Genomic DNA, 23045 nt, shown 5'->3' with positions numbered 1-23045 from the left:
ATGTTGATGAAACTGTTTGTTTATTTGGTAATTTATTCATTTCGTTGCACTTCACTTTCTTTTCACTTTTGGATATGCCACGTTACCTCACGAAGAGTATGTAAAATAATTGGGTATTGATGGACACTTAGAGACAATGAAAGAGGAATTAAATTATAGAAACCTCCACTTGCTTTTTTTTGTTGAAACATCAAGTAGACAAATTACTAATAAATAACTATACAGAATTCATGACTCCAAAATATAATTTTAGGAAAGCAAGGAAATCCTTAAGCAGCAGAAGATAGGTAGAATCATAGATGAAATGTCAACACTTGATGAGGATTAGAAAGAGGCTGGCAAATCTCCCGGTTAAGCTAGCTCTCTAGTTTATACGCCAAATCTATTCCAAATGTATAATGCAGCTTTAGAATAGAATCGCAAACGAAACGCAATCAAAGTGAAATCACACATAACTTATCTGATCGTAATCATAATATAAATAAAATATACCCAGTCACAATGAAAATTATGGATGTGGTTATTGTCCAGAATTTGGTATAACCTCAATATTCTAATAAGAATTTTGTAAAGTATTGACAGAAATAGCTTTGCAACTAACTAGTAAGTGATCAATTAACCGCCTTCACTCAATAATGTTTAATAAGAATGTAGCACTAATCACTTCCTTCCCGAAAGGCGTGACGTTCGTTCGCGTTCTATTTCTAGTGCTGGATGCTGCTTTTGACAGCAGATGTCACTTTTATTTTAATTACGCATCAACCTCATTTCTTCGCGCCCTATTAGCGCGCATCAATCAATGTTGCCAATACCTATTTTTTCTCCCGACTCTTAAAGTTTTTTCCGGCCACGTTTTTGTTTACAGGGATTTTTTAAGTGGGGAGTAATTTGATGAGGTCCGCCACCCGACTGTGTTCGATCCAGACTACACTCATTTGTCATCATCTTGTCATTTCTGCATTTCTTTCGAACATTCGTACCGCTGGAGTAATTATGTAACTTTTTAGTGTACTTTTTACGTTTCGTTATACGCGAATCCACTTTAACATATTTTCTCGTGAAGTATTGATCAAAGCACAAATGATGTTTTATGTTCGGGTCGATATCATTATAATATAATTAACTTTTTGAGAGGTTTTGTTTAAATGGAGAATTGGCCAATATTTACTTATATGGTAACTTATTACATTGATTGATGACAAAGATCACAAAAATATACGAACAGTTAAACAGTTATTATCCTCTTTAATAAGTAATATTTTATTTCGCATCGTCCTATTCTATGAAGTCATAACTATTTGCAAAAATATGCTAACGTTACTTTTATGTATCATAAATCTTGATCATTTTACTATTATATTTATTATATAGTTTTCCTTTTCGTTAAATTATCTATTTTTGAGATAATTCATACGAAAAACTGTAATTATAGTATACTAATGATTCAAAATGCACCGCCGATCGAGTTATTTATTTGAAATTATTACAATCGGCCACATAATTAGCAGTCATTCAATGTGGGAGCGGTTTTACAAATATTTAGCCTTTCGCACTATATTCCACCCGATAGATGAACTTTGAATAAAATAAATTTAAATATTCAAGTTTTTTTTGGAATAATTGAAATGTTTCTGATTGCGAGCTAGATAGTCTTATGGGGCCATAATAACATTTTTTCTAAAAGCATATGCTTTTAGAAAATATTCAAAACAGAAATTCAAAAGAATTGAAAAAAATGTGGTAAAGGTATTACTATAACATACATAACACAGATTGGTTGTATTAAAAAATTATTAAAAAAAGGGGAAAACGAAGTTTCTTGCACCCGTTCTTCTCTGGTCTGAGACTTAAATTTCCGAATTAGTGGTAGTTTTTGACTTTCAATAACTGGTCTCATGTTATGCTGTTCTGAATAATGATATTTGAATTTAAGCAAGTCGATTCTATAAATAAAAAAGCAGTTAATCGATTAGAAAACTATGAATACAAATCGCCTACTCATATCAGTACAGACATCAACGTGGGCAAATCAAATATGTGAATCCGCAGATCAAAAGAATTCATTACAATGTGTAAATCACAATTTGCATGTGGCGCGGGGATATCATGAATATGCATTTCCGAGACTGAGTTTGAACATCCGATGCTGTGTTTGCTGATGCCAGTGCACTCGAACGACTTTTTGTGTGTATGCAGAAATTGATGCAGATGTCGAGTTTTGTGTATGCCTATGTTAAATCAAACTTGGTCTCTCACAAATAAAGATTTAAACAAATTTAGTCTACCAACATGCGATTGAGCGCAGTATATCCGATAAGCGATCTCGTCCTCACGGATAAATCTTACATGGTTACTTGTAGGTGATTTTGTACGTATTTTCTCTGTAATACTTTTTTATTGTGAATAATAAACAAAAAAAAATGTTAAAAACAATAAAGCAAGATAAAGTAAGAATATCAAACAAAAGAAAGAAAGCAAAAGTTTTAAGTGTGGGAAAAACAATTAAGCAGCTAAAATGGCGTTGGGAAGGACATGTGATAAGAAGCAAACAAGATACATAGACAAAAGATATTATAGAGTGGTATCCAAGATATGGACAAAGAAATAGAGGAAGACAAATGATACGATAGGAAGATGATATCAAAAAGATTGCTGGACACACATGGAGAAGAACAAGTTAAGACAGGAAAATGTGGAAAGATCTGGAGGAGGCGCGGAGGGCAAGCGAATTCCACCTTTGCACGACACGCCACAAGTTAGGATATCATCCCCACCATCTGGAAGTGTGGAGGTCCTCCACAGTGCGGTTTTCAAGGAGCTTTCTTCCACGTACTACAAAACTGTGGAATGAGCTTCCTTGTGCGGTGTTTCCGGGACGATACGACATGGGTACCTTCAAAAAAAGCGCGTACACCTTTTTAAAGGCCGGCAACGCTCTTGTGATTCCTCTGGTGTTGCAAGAGAATGTGGGCGGCGGTGATCACTTAACACCAGGTGACCCGTACGTTCGTTTGTCCTCCTATTCCATAAAAATAAGCGAGCAATGATTAACATAAGAAATGTATATATATTAGGTGAAATATAATCACTTAGTATATAGTTAAGAATGTGCCTTTTTTAGTTGGCTAGCTTGAATCAATAAAGGCTTCATTAATTCATTTAAATTAAAAGAAATTTTAAGAGTAAGTTTTTGAAATAGAAGGTATTAAAAATTTCGTAAGCTCTTGAAAAATTTAATTTTGTTGAAAACTTGTTGACTTAGAGTATAATATGTCTGTGATTGCTAAGGAATAAAATTTGAAACGCAGTGTTTGCGCTTTATATATAAAGATATATATATTTATATATATTTACATATAAAGCTGGAATGTATTTTATACCAGTCCAGTTGGAATCCAAATGCAAACGCGCTCGTGTCAACAGTGTTGCTGACGAGGCATCAAGCCGGACACTTGCCATTCCGTTCGCTTCCTGACCTCTCGCGTTTTGTTATGCAAATCCCAACTGGCATGAAATTAAAACGAGAATAAAAAGTATTTCTCTGTTTACATGCTGACTTTGCACTGACTGTGAGCCGAGTGTGAGGGCGCATAAATGTAAATTTTTCGTTCACTTATCATTTGCAAGGATTGCAAACATGTTCCGAAACTAATAAATGTATCTAAAAACGTTGCTTCTTAAATTTAAATTAACCTAATAAATCCTTAGGTATTCACTTTTCTTCGTTCTTGTTACCTATCTTAAATGTGTATCTCAAATATAAAAATCTACTTGATAAAATTTTATATTTATTCAAAACAAAACATTGTTTAGGTATAAATATAATTACATCCTTTGATATTTGATTACATGAAATTAAAACGATCATTACGAAGAAATAGAGTTACTGTTTAATATATTTTATATCTTGAATGTTAGCTGCATTTTGCATTATTAAATATATGAGACGTTTTGCGCACTTTTCAAGAAATAGAGGAGATTGGAACATGGTGTTTCTATTTCATTAAATATTTACCAGTGGGAGGCTCTAGGATATGTAAAATGATGCAATAAACATACTCAAACGCCAAATAGTCAATGCCTTACACGAGTAAGTCAAAAAAGTAAATGTAAATTTATACAAAAGTTATTGAGTGCAGAAGCTGCATCATCCACACACACCATAAATAAATAAAGGTATTCTGTGAGCATTTTATAAGCGATTGTATATATATAATAACTTTTAAGAATCTAAAACCGAGTCTCCGGCAACAGGATCATCCTGCCACCACAAGCAGCGCCCGTTCACGAGTATGACGCTTGAGCCAGCCATCGTCTCGCTTAACCATATTTTAGGGAAGGGGATGACCTGTCCCATGTTACTGCCACAAGCAGTGACATTTAAGCGAGCATGACGAAACCTGTTACGAGAACTCAAGCAAACAACAATAAAAGAATCAAGTTAACATTGTCATACATACATTTCTCGCACAGTTTTAAAGCATAAGCAATGTGAAATCGCATTAGAGTGAACTGGCACAGACTAACGAGATAAAATATTTTAATCACAGTTTGTTAAAGAAAAATATGTCGAGAAAAAATATCGTGTTCTACATTATTCAATGAAGACACTGAATTGGTTGAAGTAAGTAAGTAAGTAAGTATATCTTTATTTGGAACATACACTATAAATACAGGAAAACATTTACAAAATATAATAACAAACAATATGAGAACTTATCTAAATAATTACGAATATAATATACATCCCTGATATACTTAAAACTAACATACATTAAGAACCAAAGGAAAAAAACTAAAGTTAGACTTATATATCAACATAATAAGGTGGTGCTTGCAGTGTTTTTGTCCCAAAAAGGTTTGCTGCTCAGTAAATTGGTTGGGTCTCACCCAACACTGATTTTCAAAAGCTACCTTCAAGAAGGCAGCCGTCGCGATTACAGCTACAAGTGCTTCGACTGTTAATTATAATATGTTGAAATTAAAAGTTTTAATACCATACAGTAGATAACTTACCAGTGGGAGGCTCCTTTGCACAGGATGCCGGCTAGATTATGGGTACCACAACGGCGCCTGTTTCTGCCGTGAATCATTAATGTGTGTGCAATACTGTGTTTCGGGCTAAAGGGCGCCGTAGCCGTAGTGAAATTACTGGGCAAATGAGACTTAACATCTTATATTACAAGGTGACGAGCGCAGTTGTAGTGCCGCTCAGATTTTTTAAGGTTATTCAAGAATCCTGAACACCCTGCTCGTCTCGTCCCTTATTTTCATAAAAAAAAATACTAATTATTCCACTGATGTCACAAGAGAGTATAATATTATCATGAGGTGTACCCTTATGTACGCTGGTTTCTCTTTCTCTACCATAATAAACCCACAAGCTTACCATTCTTAAACGATGATTATAAAGAATACACATTAAATTACTTGTACATAAATAATGACCACGAAACATGGTATGGAATGGTGTTTTAAACAAGCATCAACCCTACAGAACTCGCTACAAATCAAATGTTTTGATAGCGGCACGGTATTAACGAGACAATTTGATTGCGGACATATCCGCGGCAAATTGCTTCTAAATTATATTTTCTGTTTACTTTCCGCTGGACTCCCGCACTGGTGATGCAGACATGTTTGTTTCTATTACGTTAATTATCGAAATGGACAAACACGGGAATACATGCCAATTTGATGTCAATTTGTTGCTTTATTGGAGGGCAGCGTAACAGATTTAAGGGTTAATATTATGGCATCATATGGCCTTTCATAACTTCATGACTTTTTCTTGGTTCATAGCTAGTTTAGTCTAAATAGATTGTGACAGCTATGAAAACGTCAAGGTTGACAGTTGACACTAATGCAAAGTGTCATACAAATCGCGAGTGTAAGACGTAGCTTGTCACGCACACTTTAGTATTAAACCTCGTCTGTTTTTAACGGTTCTCTAACAGTAAGAGACTCTATAAAATTATCTAAAAGGTGTCCGTTGATAATATTTACATACCCCTAAAAACAATGATAATTAACACATGTCGGAAAAATCACTACAGAACAACACAAATCGTCCCAAGCGTAACCGAAAACGAAACTCGCCTCAATCAAATCCAATTAATACTTACACCAGAAATCATAGCCAGAGTATTTCGATATTGTAATTTGCAAGCAATCAGAGTAGATATAGAATAGCCGAGTTATAAGTAGGTACGAATAAAAACAGAATTACTGACAAGTTGAGAACACAGAAAACAATAATGGATAGGTCTAGGTCGAGTGACAGAGACCTATAACTAGAATAGATTCACGGAATTGAAACTTAGGTAGCAAAAAATAAATAAATTAGAATTTGGTTATTTACAACTATATTAATAATATTTATGTTGTACATAAGTAATTGCTTAAATCACTAGGAGGCTTCATTGCACAAGATGCCGGTTAGATTATGGGTACCACAACGGCGCCTATTTCTGCCGTGAAGTAGTAATGTGTGAGCATTATTGTATTTTGATCTGATGGGCGCCGTAGCTAGTTAAATTACTGGGCAAATGAGACTTAACATCTTAATAAGTCTCAAGGTGCGGATCGCAATTGTAGTGCCGCTCAGAGTTTTGGGGTTTTTCAAGAATCCTGAGTTGTACTGCATTGTAAACAATAACCATCAGCTGAACGTAATAACGAATGGCAAACACGTACCGGAAGACGCAGTGCTGGTAGGTCCCCCACAAGATGGACCGACGATCTGGTCAAGATCGCTGGAATACGTTGGATGAGGGCAGCGCAGGACCGATCGTCGTGGAAATCTTTGGGGAAGCCTTTGTCCAGCAGTTAACGTCCTCCGGCTGATGATGAACGTCCTGCTCGTCTTGTTCCTTAATGTCATAAAAAAACCGGAGCCTCTCATCGTTAAGATAATTTAATTAACAATAATAATATATTTATGATCATTATATTTGTAACATCCATAAGATATCCATAATCTTATCTCTATGATTTAAAGGACTTCGTTCAATTATAATCAAAGTCCTTCATTAAAGTCCTACGTTAGTTTTATCATTTCATTGAACAATACAATGATGGATGTGACTTATACCAATGAATCGAGATAAATTCAACATCCGTATAGATGACTCCACAATATTATGTTTTAGAATATCTTGTTGATTGTCATTAAAAGATAACATCGGACCAGTGCTGTGTGGATGGCTGGATCACTTGGCGTTGCGTAGAGATGTCGCTTCATTGTGTGTCTTCTACCGCATTTATCACGGGAGGTGTTTCGAAGAGCTGTTTAACCTGATTCCTGCCGCCGATTTCCACCTTCGTATGACACGCCACAAATTAGGATATCATCCCTACCATCTGGATGTGTGCGGTTTTCAAGGAACTTTCTTCTACGTACTACAAAGCTGTGGAATGAGCTTTTTTGTGCGATACGACAGGGGTACTTTCAGGAAACTGGCGCGTACGCCTTCTTTATAGGCTGTCAAAGCTCCTGTGATTACTGTGGTGTTGCAAGAGAATATTGCCAGCGGTGATCACTCAACTCCAGTTGACCCGTACGGTAGTTTGTCCTCGTTTTCCAATAAAAAAAGAGACACGTGTTGTATACTAATAAAAGTTTCACAGAGCCTAGTAATTAAAATGGAATATAAGTTTGAAACTCGTATGCGTGCCGTGGTAACGGATTAATTTATTAAATTTAATGAAAGGATTTACATATGTGGCACTGCGTCTACACTGCAATTTAGTACTAGCTTTTGCCGCGACGTCGTCCGCTCGGACATACTAAAGCAGGGGAAATATTATGCCTGCATTTAGCATCTTACTAATATGTTAAAAAGTCTGAATTTAGTGTGGTAATATCTACTCTATATGCTGTCCCGACCTCTTTTTCTAGACTTAATGTTTTTTTGTATTTTTGACGTTTTGACAAAGATTATATAAAGTATTGTAAAATACACTACAAGTAGGTAGGTAGGATTTTATGATATGTAAACAGTATAGATAATCATCGTTATATCTATTCGTTTTGATTTTGACCACAACTTTTTAAAGTCGTTAATTTTTATTATTTCTATTTTCTAAGAACAGCCCCACAGCCCAAGTCACTGCTTAATACATGAACTGTCTACGTGTAAAAACTACGTCAAAATAGATTCAGTCATTTTAGAGATTAATGAGAGCAAACAAATAAAAATTTTGATTTTTTTTTGAATTAAGCGTTATTTATCCGATATCCATAATCCAAGTACACCATATAAAACAGATATATTTTTTAAAACTCCTGATAGTACTCGTTTATAGGGACCGTTTGAAACAATTTAACGTATCTACTTTTACATAAAATGCTGGTTTGCATATATTATTTTCATTACTAGCTGTTGCCTGCGAAGTAAACTTAATGTAATTTAATTTATTGATTTATTTATTTATGAACTACCAACAGAATTACATGTGATACATTAACATTAAACAAGTCTTAGGTGCTACGGATACACATAATTATATTTATAGGCAGTTAGAGTAAATGTTAAATTTGTATATATATATATATGTTTGTCCGCGATGGACTCCTAAACTAATGAACAGATTTTAATGGGAATTACTCCATAGAGTGCAGTTTAGTCCAACTTGAGAGATAGGATAGTTTTTATTTCGATTTGGGACCCATAATTATTTTTATTTCCAATATTTGTTTTGTATGGACATATTTTCTGTAAGAGAATTTATTTGACGCACGGTTTGACAGTTCTGCTGTGACACAATTTCATTATAACAACAAGGAGCATATGTTACGAAATAATTCTTGATGTTTTGAAAAATTATTGACAAATACATAAAAATCAGTGTTTTTTTATTATGTACAGAATAACGTCTGTTGGGTCAGCCATATAAATAAATTTACATATACTATAATGACTATGCTTTTGTAAAAAGATCCCATAGACGCTATAAACAGCAAAAATAATATGTCATGTCTATATCTATCATGTTAATATATACTCCCCGGCTCTTGTTCATGTATAACCTGAATTAGATCTCTTCCTTTTTTATTGAAACCTGATTGCAAGTGATAACTGCCATCCACATTCTCTTGCAACCCCATAGGAATCACAGGAGCGTTGCCGGCGTAGTGTATTTCTATTTTCTTCGTTTCTGCGCTTTTACGTTTTGCACGGACATTACATACAAACCTACAAACAGATAATAATTCTATAAAGTACTTTTTTGACGTCGCTCTTGTTTGTGGAACACTCAGCAGATATTTTTTTTTAATATGCAATGTAGGTATAGTTTTTCATTTGTTACGATTTTATTATAATAAGTATTATTAACATCAGCACATGAGTGGAAATCTTAAATATATTTTGAAAAATCTCCAATATATTTTGACCTATTGCCAGCTTCCGTCAGTCACCATGGCTCAGTCGGTACAGATCAAGGAAAGCAGTGTCGCATCACATTACCCTCAGAAAACTGTTGCACGATCTCTGCGGTTATTGCATATGCATGCTTTGAAGCCATACTAATGCAATTTGCGGTCACTTAATTGTTGTTCTAATGTTACATATTGTATAAATGTGTTTGTTGTTAACTTAAGCTGCGAAAAATAGTCTCTAAAATATCCCTACAAATATTATAAATGTGAATGTAAATTTGTCTGTTACGCTTATACGCCGGAGCCGACCGATTTTGATGAAATTTGGTACAGCGATAGACTAGAGAAACGACATAAGCTTCAATTTATCCCAGAAAAAGCCAGTGTTCCTGTGGGATTTGCGAAACTGAAATTAATTTTTTTCTCTCTTTCTATCAAAACGAAATCAATTTGTATGTGTATATAATATGTTGGGAACGGGATTGAAAACGGGAATCGGAACTAGAATAGGATTACTAGTAAGTTAATCTTCAATACCAAATTTGTTTATTATTTTTAAAAACCAAATCTACGAGGACGAAGTCGCGAGTATCAGCTAGTATTATGTACGAGTCATAGTATAAAAAGTACTGCCTAGAATACTTGATCGAACCCAAAGTTCGGAGTGGCATTGCAATGGCTCTCTTGTAAATCCTACTACTTCACAGCTGAATATCTAAGCGATCGGACAACCTGGGACTGGATTGTGATTATTTTATAGCATTAACAATGACAGTTCATACAATATGGTATATTTTATTAAAAAGAGTGCGAAAAAGAATGCTAGGAGAGTTTCTTGCGCCGTTTATTCTCTTTCCAAGCGCCATTTGTTTCCTAAGCGATGGTAGCGTATGAACTGACATCAAAAATAATTCTAAATAAATTTTCAGAAAATAAATGCTTTTTTATGCCAAAACATTATCAAAAAACGTCTCCATTACAAGTAACGGTAATGTTCTAAAAATGTCGAGGCTACGAATCGTAGAAGCAATTTTGCATAATTATCTGACATTGTGCCGGAGACAGGCGACGAGTTGGCGCTTAAATCCTAATAACATCGTACGAGCCAGATCGGAATCTCGTTACGTGACTGTAATCTGCTTTCAACAAATACGACATTATTTCATTAAATTTTGGAACTACTATCCATTAATTAATTTCCTTTGTAACTAACCAACTAACAGTTGGAGGTAATTACCAGGGAGGCTCTTTGCACAGGCTAGATTATGAATACCACAAGGAAGCCTATTTCTGCCGTGAAGCAGTTATGTGTAACTGTGTTTCGGTCTGAAGGGCGCCGTAGCTAGTTAAATTACTGGGCAAATGCGACTTAACATCTAATGTCTCAAGGTGACGAGCGCAATTGTAGTGCCACTCAGAATTTTTGGGTTTTTCAAGAATCCTGAGCGGCACTGCATTGTAATGGGTAAGGCGTATCAATTACCTTTACCTGAACGACGTGCTATTCTCGTCCATTATTTTCATAAATAAAAAACAAAAGACGCAGATGTGGTCGCTAACTATGGGCCTGATGAGAAAGCTCATGGTCACTCAGAGGGTAATAAAGAGGGCTATGATTGGAGTTTGCCTGCGAGATCGAATCAGAAATGAGGAGATCCGTAGGAGAACCAAAGTCACCAGCAAAGCCCAAATTATTGCAACCATATACCCGAAGACGCAGTGTTGGTAGGCCCCCACAATTTGGACCGATGATCTGGCCAAGATCACCAGAATACGTTGGATGAGGGCAGCATAGAACCGTTCATCGTGGAGATCCTTTGTGGAGGCCTATGTCCAGCGGTGGACGTCGTTCGGCTGATCTTTATGATGTACTAACCAACTCACCTGATCAAACCAATTTCACTACCAACATCTAGAACTTTCGAATTGCCAATTGTTATTCACAAATGCACCTCTATGACAGTCGTTCATCTTCACAGATTCTTCCAAGACAACTTAAATCTTCTCACGTACTTCTAATATCATAATGAGCTCGAGAGCTCCTCAGACATATTTTATTTTCTTTCCGCAACGTTTTATATTTCATTTCACGTTTCATAAGCGAAATTTGCTTGTCCCTCTTTGCATTTGGCAAGCGTAATGCCCCGGTCGCTTAGTGCACTTTTATTACGGTATTAAGTGACGTAATTTTTTTCCATATCATATTATTCAAATTTAAATAACTGTCTCCGGTTTCCCCCGAAAGAGTCCCGCTGACTGCCGATTTCTTTGTCACCCCTAGATTTGCCTGTTCTCTTCAATATTTGTAAAACAAAAAAGAAGTCAATAGAGTCGCCTTATCATTTTATTTTTCAATATAATAAATTCTTATCAGGGATTTAAATGATATATACCTACAAGAAATTAAGGAAAAAATATTCCTTAAATTTATTGTTATATTGGATAGTATTTTATGTTTTATTCAAAAAAATTTAATTACGATATGAATCATACATAAGACATTAAAAAAAGATTACTAAAAGCATGTCTATGAAATCTACACAGAATGATCAAAAAATGATTTTTTTATCATTAAAATAATGCGTATCTCTGCAAGGTTGGAAACGCTAATGTGATTCCTCAGACCTGACCTGACATCAGATGAGCCGTACATTAGTTTGTCTAATTTAAAAAATTCTCTTATTTAAAAAAAAATTATAGTACGGCGACTCTATGTACATCTTGTTCTGAAACTGAAGAAGTTAGGCGGTCGCAATTTTTACAAATGACATCGCGACATTTATGAAGGGTGCGCCTAACAAGTCATCATGTCGCATTGCTATTATTTTCCTGTTTTAGACATTTAAACATCGCTTACATAGAACAACATTCTTAATTGCCAAAACAGATTCTTTATGGCTATAAATACGAATACAAAAGCATTTATGTGTTACATTGGACACTTAAATGAACAAATCTGTGGAGCGGGTATTGGAATATGTTATAATAATTATTTTAATAGTTCATCATTTTTACTATGCATCTAAAAACATATGGGATATTTCAAGTAAATAATTGCATTATATGTTATTGATATTATATTTATATTGCAACATATCTTAATATATATATTGCTATACCTATATTCAATCACTACAATATATAACATTCATATATGATAATTATATTGTAGAAAGTAGCACAATTAACAGTGATATATCTAGTTCTATTCTATTGTAGTCATATTTTAGACGAAGCAATACTGTTGCGTAAGAAAGTTCTTGTTACCGAAATCCCCTTGTCTGTTGTTTTCTTTATAATTTATTCCGTTCTCCCCCACACATTGCATTGGCCGCTGATATTTTTTATTCGATTAGTAAACCCCCAAGGTGTTTTTAGCCTTTTTTCGCTCGATTTTCTTCGAAGCTTTGTTGACTGTTACAGGAGGGTTATGATGCTTATTTCGTGTGGATGAGTAAGCTTATTTTCTTTTAATATTTACATTTACATTCCAATTTACTTTGATGTATCTACGATTCTATTGGTTGTACCTACTTTTACATTATAGTTAAAAACTTAAAACTATTTATAAATTATATCTTAACTTATATTAATCTTAGGTATTATTATAGTAAAATGTATGTTTGTATTGTGTTAGTATTATTCATTAGAATAATCATTAAAATGTATATGTTTAAAATTCTCATTTGCCAATGTTAGTTGCTATACACCTTCTAAACGGATTAATATTTTTCTTTTAATTTTAAATGTATATTTGGTAATACAACGTTTGCCAGATGATATAATACTTACATATTATTCACTATTCGATTGTTTCTTATTTCTTTATACAAAACACATACAGATAATCAGCTCATAAAGTAAAAACACACGCACTACTTTCATAAAAGAGTCTATAAAGTATTAATATTGTTATTTTATGAGATCTTGAGTCAATTTACAAACCGCTACTTACACAGGCGATTTGTCTCGCAGCAGAAGTAGGTGGGGAAACGAAACTTTTTGATGGATCGGACGGAGTTTGTTTTGCATGTGAGTGATATGTCTGAAATAATAAATGTTGAGGCGTCGACGCTTCCCCAATCTCCCCTTGGGAGGGTGAGCTAAAGCGATTTTTGATTTGGGTGTCAAGCAAATGTTTTACGCAGTGCCGCTCCGAGAGGATTTGATTTTCTTAATCGATTCGCGCTCGTTTTGCGCTGCGAAGATTTTAATGAGGGTAGTATTGAGTTTTGATGCAGCGATATACATTATTATCATAAGCTTTGCTGGTGGTATAATCAGATTATGCTGACAAGAGCGTTCGTAGCTCAGTTGCGGTGTCAACTAATCAGAAATAGGACATTGGACAGGCCAGCCGATTGCATCCCATTGTTCCAGCCTATGCTCCCGGAATATCTGTTTAGGCCACTGCTCGCCCTGTAATGGCAGTGGTTGACGTCAACTAAGTTAGACTTCATTATTGTATTAGCTAAACAGTTATGGGGCAATAGAATCGGGCACGTACACACCGGTGTAAAGAGTATTATCGTTAATTTAGTTCGGAGCTTGTATTTTACCGGCGATAGTAGAGTCGTTTACCGTATTATTTCTGAATATATTATCGTAACTATCACACGGCTTTTTGTCTTTGCATGTTAGTTTGTATTGTATATTAGTTTTTATGCCTGTTGCATATTACAAATCGTTTATATCGAGATTAAAATCATTAATAACATTTTATACTGTCCCAATGCGTTGCCTATCCCGTGGTGGAAATAGTATTCATTAACCAAAACAAAATGAAATTACTTCGTTATTCGTCCAGTGGTTAATTTATGGAGCTGTAAGCTGTAACTTTGGAATACTGATTCCAAGAAGTTTACAAGAAGAAGAGCAGAAAACTAAATTTTTAATAAATTTAATAAAATTTTCTCAATAATTATTCATCTTTCTATTAGTAATCTGAAATAAGGAATAGTAAGTCAGATAATAAGCAGGTGATAAGTTTCAGTAATGTATAATTAAGGAGATATTTTTTTGCTAGCTTCTATTGATGATAAAAAACCTTTATATATATATATATTCATATCATAAAAGATAAAAAATAGTTTAAAGTCATCGCTCCGTTCTTTGTTACATAAGCAATGAAACAGTATGGCAAATAAAAGTAACCACAGATACTTTATTTGTTACAATAAAATTTCGCAAGAGGTCGCCACAAACACTTTGTATTTTCTTTTGAATTGTAATCTTCTTTACTTGCGATTGATCAGTTAGAGCAAAACTTACTAGAGTAATTTACATACAACTAGCTTTTACCCGCGACTTTGTCTGCGTGGAATAATTACTTTGGGCAGATTTATTTTTCTTTTTTTGGGAGACTTTGCAAATAATACACATAAAACTGCTCTTTCCGCTGCTGGCGGCGCTCTTCTACGATACAGCGGATATCCCTTGTCAATGTGGACAGTCTCTTTAATCGTATTTCCCTACGAACTTTAATCTCCATTTCATCCCCAGGTAGGTCAAAGTTTCAAAAATGCTCGATAAAATACTTTTAAATTACTTCTTATCAAATGCCTAAATAAGAAGGTTTATGGTGTCATCTTCGAAAATGACGAACTTACCATTCATAATTCCATCCCCTATCTCAAGCCCTCCATTAGTTGTTTTGCAATAAAAAGTAGCCTACGCCCTTTTTTCCAGCTCTAGTCTATCTCTGTTCTAAATTTCATCACAAACAAACTAACATTCACACCTATAATACTAGTAGGGATTAATATATATAGAACAAAAAATAGATGCATTTTCTTTTGTCATAAACATTTAAAAATAAATATAAATGAACATCTTAAAGTATTAGCAAAAAAATATCTAATAATACTGAATAAACACCCTCTGTACAAAACAATTTTTCCATCACCTCCATCTCCCGCTAGAGTTCCATAGGCATCCTGACTCCAATTATTTACAATTTGACAAGTAAATGAATAATATTACTCAACTTGAGATGGCGGCTGCTTTTGGCGTTTAAGCAGGGAGAATATTCATTACATCATACCCTGCTATGAAGATAATCAATGTTTCTTAATTAATAAAGGAAGATATAATTGAAATTATATATAAGAATGCCATCAAAAACCAAATCTCGGTTCTTCTACCGTTAAGCTTGAAATCTCCAAAATAGCACATAATTGCAACCATTTCTTGACGGCTTATATAAAGCCTATATTTTTACAAAAAATAATTATATGTCAACAGAATATGAGAAGAAAATAATATTTCTTATATTTCTATTTATAATAGGCAGTACGAAAAAACAAACTAAAATACCCCCACCTGTTACAGTTAGAGCCATGCAAATCATTCAATCTAGATAAAAATTCTACAAAAATTTATGAATTGTTCTCCAAAAATATTTAACATGACATATAGTTTTGTTCGCTTTGTAAAGAAAATTGTATTATGTTTGTAATAAATTAAAAATGCTTCTAATTCTGAATTGAAATTATGGCCATCTTGTGCGAGATAGGTAACCTAGCTCCACTCGATTCCTCAAGGCCATCGGCTCGGTCCTCCGCCTTAAGGGTTTTTCTGTTCTTAAGTTATTAAGAAATTAGCTAACCTAGCAACATCTAACAACACAACGATATCATTTAGTGACCATATCAATATTAAAAATATTTTGTGTTTTTAATAAATAGATTAACTTGGCAAACGACGATACTAGGTCGGCAACTCTTTTGTGAGATTTCTGGTGTTTCAAGAGATTGTGGGCGGCGGTGATCACCTACCACCAGGTGACCTCATTTATCCTCCTCTTTCACAAAAAACATAAGTATAATAGTAAACATAATATTTGCCATATCAAACATACTATCATCTAGTTTAAGACAAACATTCATTAGCACATAAATTAACATTAAAATTTAATTCTGGCACGGGACAGAGTTTGAGTCTCGTGCCACAATTTGGCGAGTCAACATCTCCTGAGGATGCGGAATTTATACTCAAGAAGGCTCACAACATTTGGATACTTATAAATTTCTAAATTCAATAAAAAATTATAATTAAAACAGCCTCACATTATCATTTCCTGAGAGTATATTTTTAATTTGTAAAAACGTAACACATTTTGAACATCATCCATCATATTAACAGTTCCATAATGATAAAAATAAAACGAAGTGGAAATTATTTAGTCCTTTATTGATATAGGCGTTATCTTTTGTCCGATCGATTTGTTCGTGATTTAGTCTTTCTTTTGAACACGTCCGTGGAGCTCATTAATTTTCTATACATTCAAAAGGAATTGGTTCGTCAAACTCAATTTGAGTTCTTCCCACAAGATTTTTCTTTTCAAATTAATATTGCCTTTCGTTGGATTTCGTGCTTTGATGTTTGCAAATCTAAAAAGTTTCCCAGTACCTTGAATATTGTAACGATATAAAGATTATTAACATATTAATAGCTGCGGAAATGAAAAATATATTAAATTCAGTCGGAGCTCCGTGACTCATCAGTAAAGTACCAAACGGCTCCATTTTGAGGGTTCTTACACAGAGTAATGTCATATACAGAAGCATACGTATATCGAAATAAATTTTAATTTCACAACAAAAAATATCTGGTAGCATTTATGTCGTTATTTCACCTTTATTATTAACATTGAATGGTTTTCAGAATAGTCTTAGATTTTTTATGACAATAAGGGCCTTTTTGAAAAATCCAAAAATTCTGAGCGGCACTACAATTGCGCTCGTCACCTTGAGACATAAGATCTTAAGTCTCATTTGTCCAGTGATTTCACTAGCTACGGCGCCCTTCGGACCGAAACACAATAATGCTTACACGTTACTGGTTCACGGCTGCAAAAGGCGCCGTTGTGATATCCATAATCTAGCCGGCATCCTGTGCACAGGAGCCTGCCACTGGCTAATATACTATATTAGACAAGACTTAGACTTATTATATTTGTTAATGTGTGCGTTAGTCAATATTTCAATATTCAATACTAAGAAAGCTAATGTAAGGCGTGGCTGACTGTTAACGACCTGTCAATAAAAATCGGTAACAGTAACTATAGATTCGCTTACCTTTTCTATTTTGACATGTCTCCGTTAGAGATATTCATCTCTCGTTTTAAGCCATGTGACATTTTAACATTTTTTGACCACAATCTTTAGTATGCTCTGCAATGTGATTTTGGCTGTTAAGGGCCTACATAAAAAATATTTTGAAACTGAACGGGCCTGGCGTAATTGTGTGGCAGTTATTTTGTCACAATACCCGGCAAAAGAGACAGCAAAAGCAATGCTTCTAAGTAGCATTGCACTAATTTTGCAAAAAATATTTACAAGAGGTCGGAACTTAACGAAACGGTACTTTTAGGCTTCATACGTTCCAGATGTATACCAGGCACGTATTTTTGCCGCTTTATCCCGTCTCGATTTAATATCTTGTTTCAAAGAGATGACCGCTATTGCACCACCGCTCCGAACTTTGGTTTGCTTTTTATGTCACTTTCTCTCCTAAAAAAACGTGTGCGTAGGTGTAATCTTTACGCGCGATTGAAGTAAAACTTAATATAATCTAACTTAAGGAATAATTTTGCGCGGCGGGGTATCCGTATTGTTGAGATCATAATTTTGTGCGGGGGCCATCTTTGATTTAAAAAATAACCCCAAATTCGTTTTCTGCACCAAGAACCTAGGATATTATATCCATATTGTTGAAATCATAATTTGGCGCGTCGGCCAAAATAATAGTTTTATAAATAATAGCTGGCATTGGCGCCTCTATCGTCTCGCTTTTACGTTTCATCGAGTTTCAAATCTCAAAGATTCAAGACTTCAAAAATACGTTGTTCCAGAATTACTCTGTCAATAAGTTTACTCTGTACATCTGCGCTCTGTAACCCACAAAGGGTTCCACGAAGGCTTAAAACAGCCACTTATTATGTATGTTACATTTCACTTTCAGACGTCATTTATATTCAAATGCTCAAAAGGCATTACTGGGCAAAAATTGTAGCATTAACCCCTTTGTAATAAGTAAAATTGCTTCCGACAAGAGATTCATTTTTCACGATCTGTTTTGAAAATTCGATTATGGTTCTCATTGTACTCTTCTTTTCATCAATATCTGAATGCCTTTGAAGATTTTCAGTCGTAAGAAAATACAGATGGATTATCCATTTCCGTGGGAAGTAATGACTGCCTTGTCAATATGCGAAGAATTTACATAGCTGTCTATTACTATTCAATAGTAATATAAATTCAGTTGAGTAAGGTTTATGTCTTACTAAAGATTAAAGATTGATCTCCGCTGCGTTCCAACTCAATGGCTGTCGTCAAAGTATTCTTAATGATGATATGTGATCCCAGTGTCTTTCTTATATCCTGTCGTATTATTTTTACAAAGTTTTACTACGCAACTCGGCATTTGTGTTGTTCAATTATTAGCAATGTTTAACATAATATGTGGCAAGTCAACGTCACACATTTTCGAGACTGGCTCGAGTACGCTCACTTTGGCCGAGTATTTGTTGTGACACTTTGCGATTACGCCTTCGGTATCTAGTTGGCGCGCAGCCTATCCTTAATCTAAGGTCATGATATAACTACTTCCGGATACAAATTAATTTAATAATTAGTGAGACGTACGATGGAAATACAGAATCCCGGTATTGAGTCTTTGACATCATTATAAGTACGTTTTGGTGAATAGCAATAAAATTACTAATAAACAGACAATTTTATTTTTTTTTTTTAATTTCTTACTTTTCTGCTCTTGATAAATAACAAGTGCGAATAGGAATCGCAAACGAAGGATCGCGTATCATTATATAAAAAAAAACAAGAGATGGCGCTTATTAAAAAGGAGATTATTCTGTGTCCATACATCATTCGCCCCAGCATCGTCAGCAATGAAAAAACGTTTAAAATATGTTAAATTACCTATAGACTATCGTCATATATGATTTAAAAAACGAACAATTCAGGATATTTCATTATTTAATAAAAATGTTACAAATGCAAGCAACAAAATCGATTATTATGATTGTATGTAGTCATAGACATCAAATATATCGGCCATCATTATAATTCGTCAGATATAATTATTTTTAAATACCCGCTTTGATTCATAAGTGTCCGTTTGATATAAATATTTTCTGCTAATAGTTTAAAATATTTAAATAATTACTGTTTACTTCCATGTTCATCGGTGCTGGGGCGGATTTTGACTATATATCTCCGCTGCAATTTGTTCGTCCTTCCGTTTGTATGAGTTTACATTACTATTTTGAACCTACTAAGGTTCAAAATAGTAGTGGAATGACTAGTTTAATAGTAGAATCGTTTAATAATTTAATAGTGGCGGTCCTCCACTGTGCGGTTTTCAAGGAGCTTTCTTACACGTACAACAAAGCTGTGGAATGAGCTTCCTTATGCGGTGTATCCGCGACGATACGACATGGGTACCTTCAAAAAAACCGCATACTCCTTCCTCTGGTGTTGCAAGAGATTGTGGGCGGCGGTGATCACTTAACACCAGGTGACCCGTACGCTCGTTTGTCCTCCTATTCCATAAAAAAAAATCCAAAAAAATGTTAAGTAGTTACGATATAAAGACATCTTTAAGAAAATCTAATCTAACAAATGGGTTGTATTAAACGAAACGGAAGCAAAACATAAGCTAATAATTTATAATCAAACGTACCCGCGGAATGAGGGTAGCGATACGCATCCGTACAAAATGATTACATACACCGTCTTCATCCGCTCACAAAGAATCTCAGCGGGGTTCTGCGATATTGTGCCTCTTCCTTTCTGGTCGCCCCGCAGTGCCGCGGCGCAGTAGGCAGTATACTTTATGGTTTCAAATGATACAACTGTTTGTCAGTGGCTTTGTTAATATGATTTGCGTGGTCGCGTGACCGATTTATAACCGATACACCTTAACGAGATACTGACATATGATTCCGTACAGCATTAATTATATCAATTATTGTTCTACCCACATATTATGCTTTGTTTCAATTGCGTGCTGAATCCAATAAAATTTCCCAGGCAATGTATCAAAAGGCTTTTAGAAACGTTCGTAGTATTTATATATCTACCAATAATAGGTTTGTTGGAATACATATTATAATGGAACTTAGATAATTTATACATATAGATAGAGCCTCTAGACAACCGATGAAAACATACCAGGCTTATTACTGTAGTGTGCGTGACAAGCTACGTCTTACACTTGCGATTTGTATGTCATGATTTGTGTAAGAGTAAGCAATGTTAAATTGCTCAAAATAGAGGTAAACTGTCAACCGCAATTTTTTTCGTCGTTTTCACAGCTGTCACAGTCCATCATTATTGTCATATTATTGTAAGGCATTGACTATTTGATCTTTGTGAAGGTTTGTTGCATCACTTTACATATTATATTGTAATTGAAATGATTTGTAAATCGATGAAAATGTAAATCTTGATATAAAAGAGTGGTAATGAGTTTCTTGCTACTTCTTCTCATTAGCTCAACCCTTTACGAAGTAGCGGTAGATTAAATAAGAAAAAATATTTTTTTGACATTCAAAGTGTCATTTCCGCGACCTACATGAATAAAGTGATTTTGATTTTATCTAAACATAATATAAATGATGTTTTATAGCAAGACTAACTTTTGTTTTAAAAAAAATGATGTCATGTTGTTTCTCCGCGATGAACTTTTACACGATTGAACCGATTTAATAAAAAATTTGCACACTGAGTGCAGTTTGAGTCAACTTGAGAGATAGGTTATTTTTTATTTCAAATTGTAACCCCAGAATTTTCAATTTTTTCATATGAATAATTCTGTGAGATTCAATTTTGAAGCATAGCTTGACAGTACTGCTGTGACATTATTTAATGAATTTCAAGAACAGGAAATAACGAAATAATTATTGAAATGTTCTAAATTAATTCCGTCCATAAATTTCGACATATAGAATCCAGCTTATCACGGAGAGTGTCCCGAAGAGCTGTTCCACCTGATTCCTGCCACCAAATTCCACCTTCGCACAACACGCCACAAATTAGGATATCATTCCAACCATCTGGATGTGTGGTGGTACTCCACAGTGCGGTTTTCAAGGAGCTTTCTTCCACGTACTACAACGCTGTGGAATGAGCTTCCTTGTGCGGTGTTTACGGGACGATACGACATGGGCACCTTCCTTAAAGGCCGGCAACGCTCCTGTGATTCATCTGGTGTTGCAAGAGAATGTGGGTGGCAGTGATTACTTAACACCAGGTGACTCGTACGCTCTAATGTCCTCCTTCTCCATAAAAAGGCTTAACAAAACAACAAATATTGAAGCGAAAACACAATTTAGTTGAAAAGAAAACGTGCAAATTGATTGTACATTACAACAGTGTACTGTGCTCAAGTGTGGTTTGCCATGAAACGCGACAAAGTAATAACACACAGGAGCATTTCGCTTGAGGCGATACGGTCTAAGTCACTCAACTCCCCGTAGACTCCTATCGGAGGGTTAAACCTAAGATCCATGTCTGTCGGTAAAGCCGGTTCCACACTTGCCGTATTCGTAAGTTTTGATTTATATATTGATTAAGTTACTCAATAAAATATGGCTGTCGACTATGTTGACACATGAATGACGTCACACCTTAATTGTAATCATTGTGCCGCGAAAAAACGAACGAATGTCGCAAATGTCAGTAAACTTCTGAAAACTTTTATTTATTATGAGATTTTCAAAAAATATTACTGTAGTAGAAGTATCGCGTTACGAAACGAAGCGATTTAATCTCCTATAAGAAGTAATTACTCCAATGAGAATAGTTATAAATTATTTAATTTAAATTAAAAAAAGCTCATCAAAAGGATCACAACTCGATTCGATCACGATTCAATTCCAGTGTAAAAGTGAAATAACCAACACTCTCTACCAACATATAGAGAGAAGAAGTACCAGGGTGTAGGACTTAGCCTGACTTTCCTCCTTCCACTTTCACAAAGGGGTGAGAAGGCAACTCAACAACGAAACCTACGTAATTCAAAGTAGATTCATTATTTTATTATTTCAAAATTAATATACTACTCATTATACCTATTCAAAACTCTTAAAAGTTTTTGCAAAGTTTAATAGGAAAAATATTTTGTAACACATATTTAAAGATATTAGTCGTTACAGGTTACGCGATGAACGAGGTGACATCGAACGCGTTATAGCAATGGACAAAGCTCGTGAAGATTCTCACAATGGTAAGATATATCTTAAATATAATAAAATAAAAAGCCTATTATACTAAATTTCATATATATAATTTTATAAAAAATTAAAAATAAGAAAAAACATAATAATTGTCAGTAACCTTAACGTTTTTGTCTATTTCTTAATAATTAATGTATGGACCCTCTTTCTTTGAAGACCTCTTCCATTTTTTTCCATACTATACGGTCTTTGCTCTATATTAGCCAGTGTTTTCCACCGTATTTTCAGCGTAAAAACCTCCAAATCGATTGACCTATTTGAAGGTTCTGAGGTAACAAACATAAAAAACAGATGAGAACCTCCTCCATTTTTAAAGTCGATAAAAAATAATAAAATAATATTATAAATGATATTTTACTAAATATAAACCTAAATCTAAGTTATAGATGTTCAGTTCAACAA

At 34.4% G+C, this 23045-nt stretch overlaps 1 protein-coding gene across 11 annotated transcripts in view; it reads left to right on the top strand.

The window, feature by feature from the left end:
- The window catches only part of LOC126965384 (dachshund homolog 2), a 235616-nt gene that overhangs the window by 132090 nt on the left and 80481 nt on the right, over nucleotides 1-23045 (top strand). For all 11 annotated transcript variants that reach the window (XM_050808958.1, XM_050808959.1, XM_050808957.1 and 8 more), the window contains one exon: nucleotides 22563-22633. In XM_050808958.1, the coding sequence (XP_050664915.1) occupies nucleotides 22563-22633 (71 nt within the window). The remainder of the gene's footprint in view (nucleotides 1-22562; nucleotides 22634-23045) is intronic.

This window comes from Leptidea sinapis, chromosome 7 (assembly GCF_905404315.1).
Source record: "Leptidea sinapis chromosome 7, ilLepSina1.1, whole genome shotgun sequence".
Classification (NCBI taxonomy): Eukaryota; Metazoa; Arthropoda; class Insecta; order Lepidoptera; family Pieridae; genus Leptidea; species Leptidea sinapis.
This window is presented reverse-complemented; position numbering and strand designations above follow the sequence as displayed.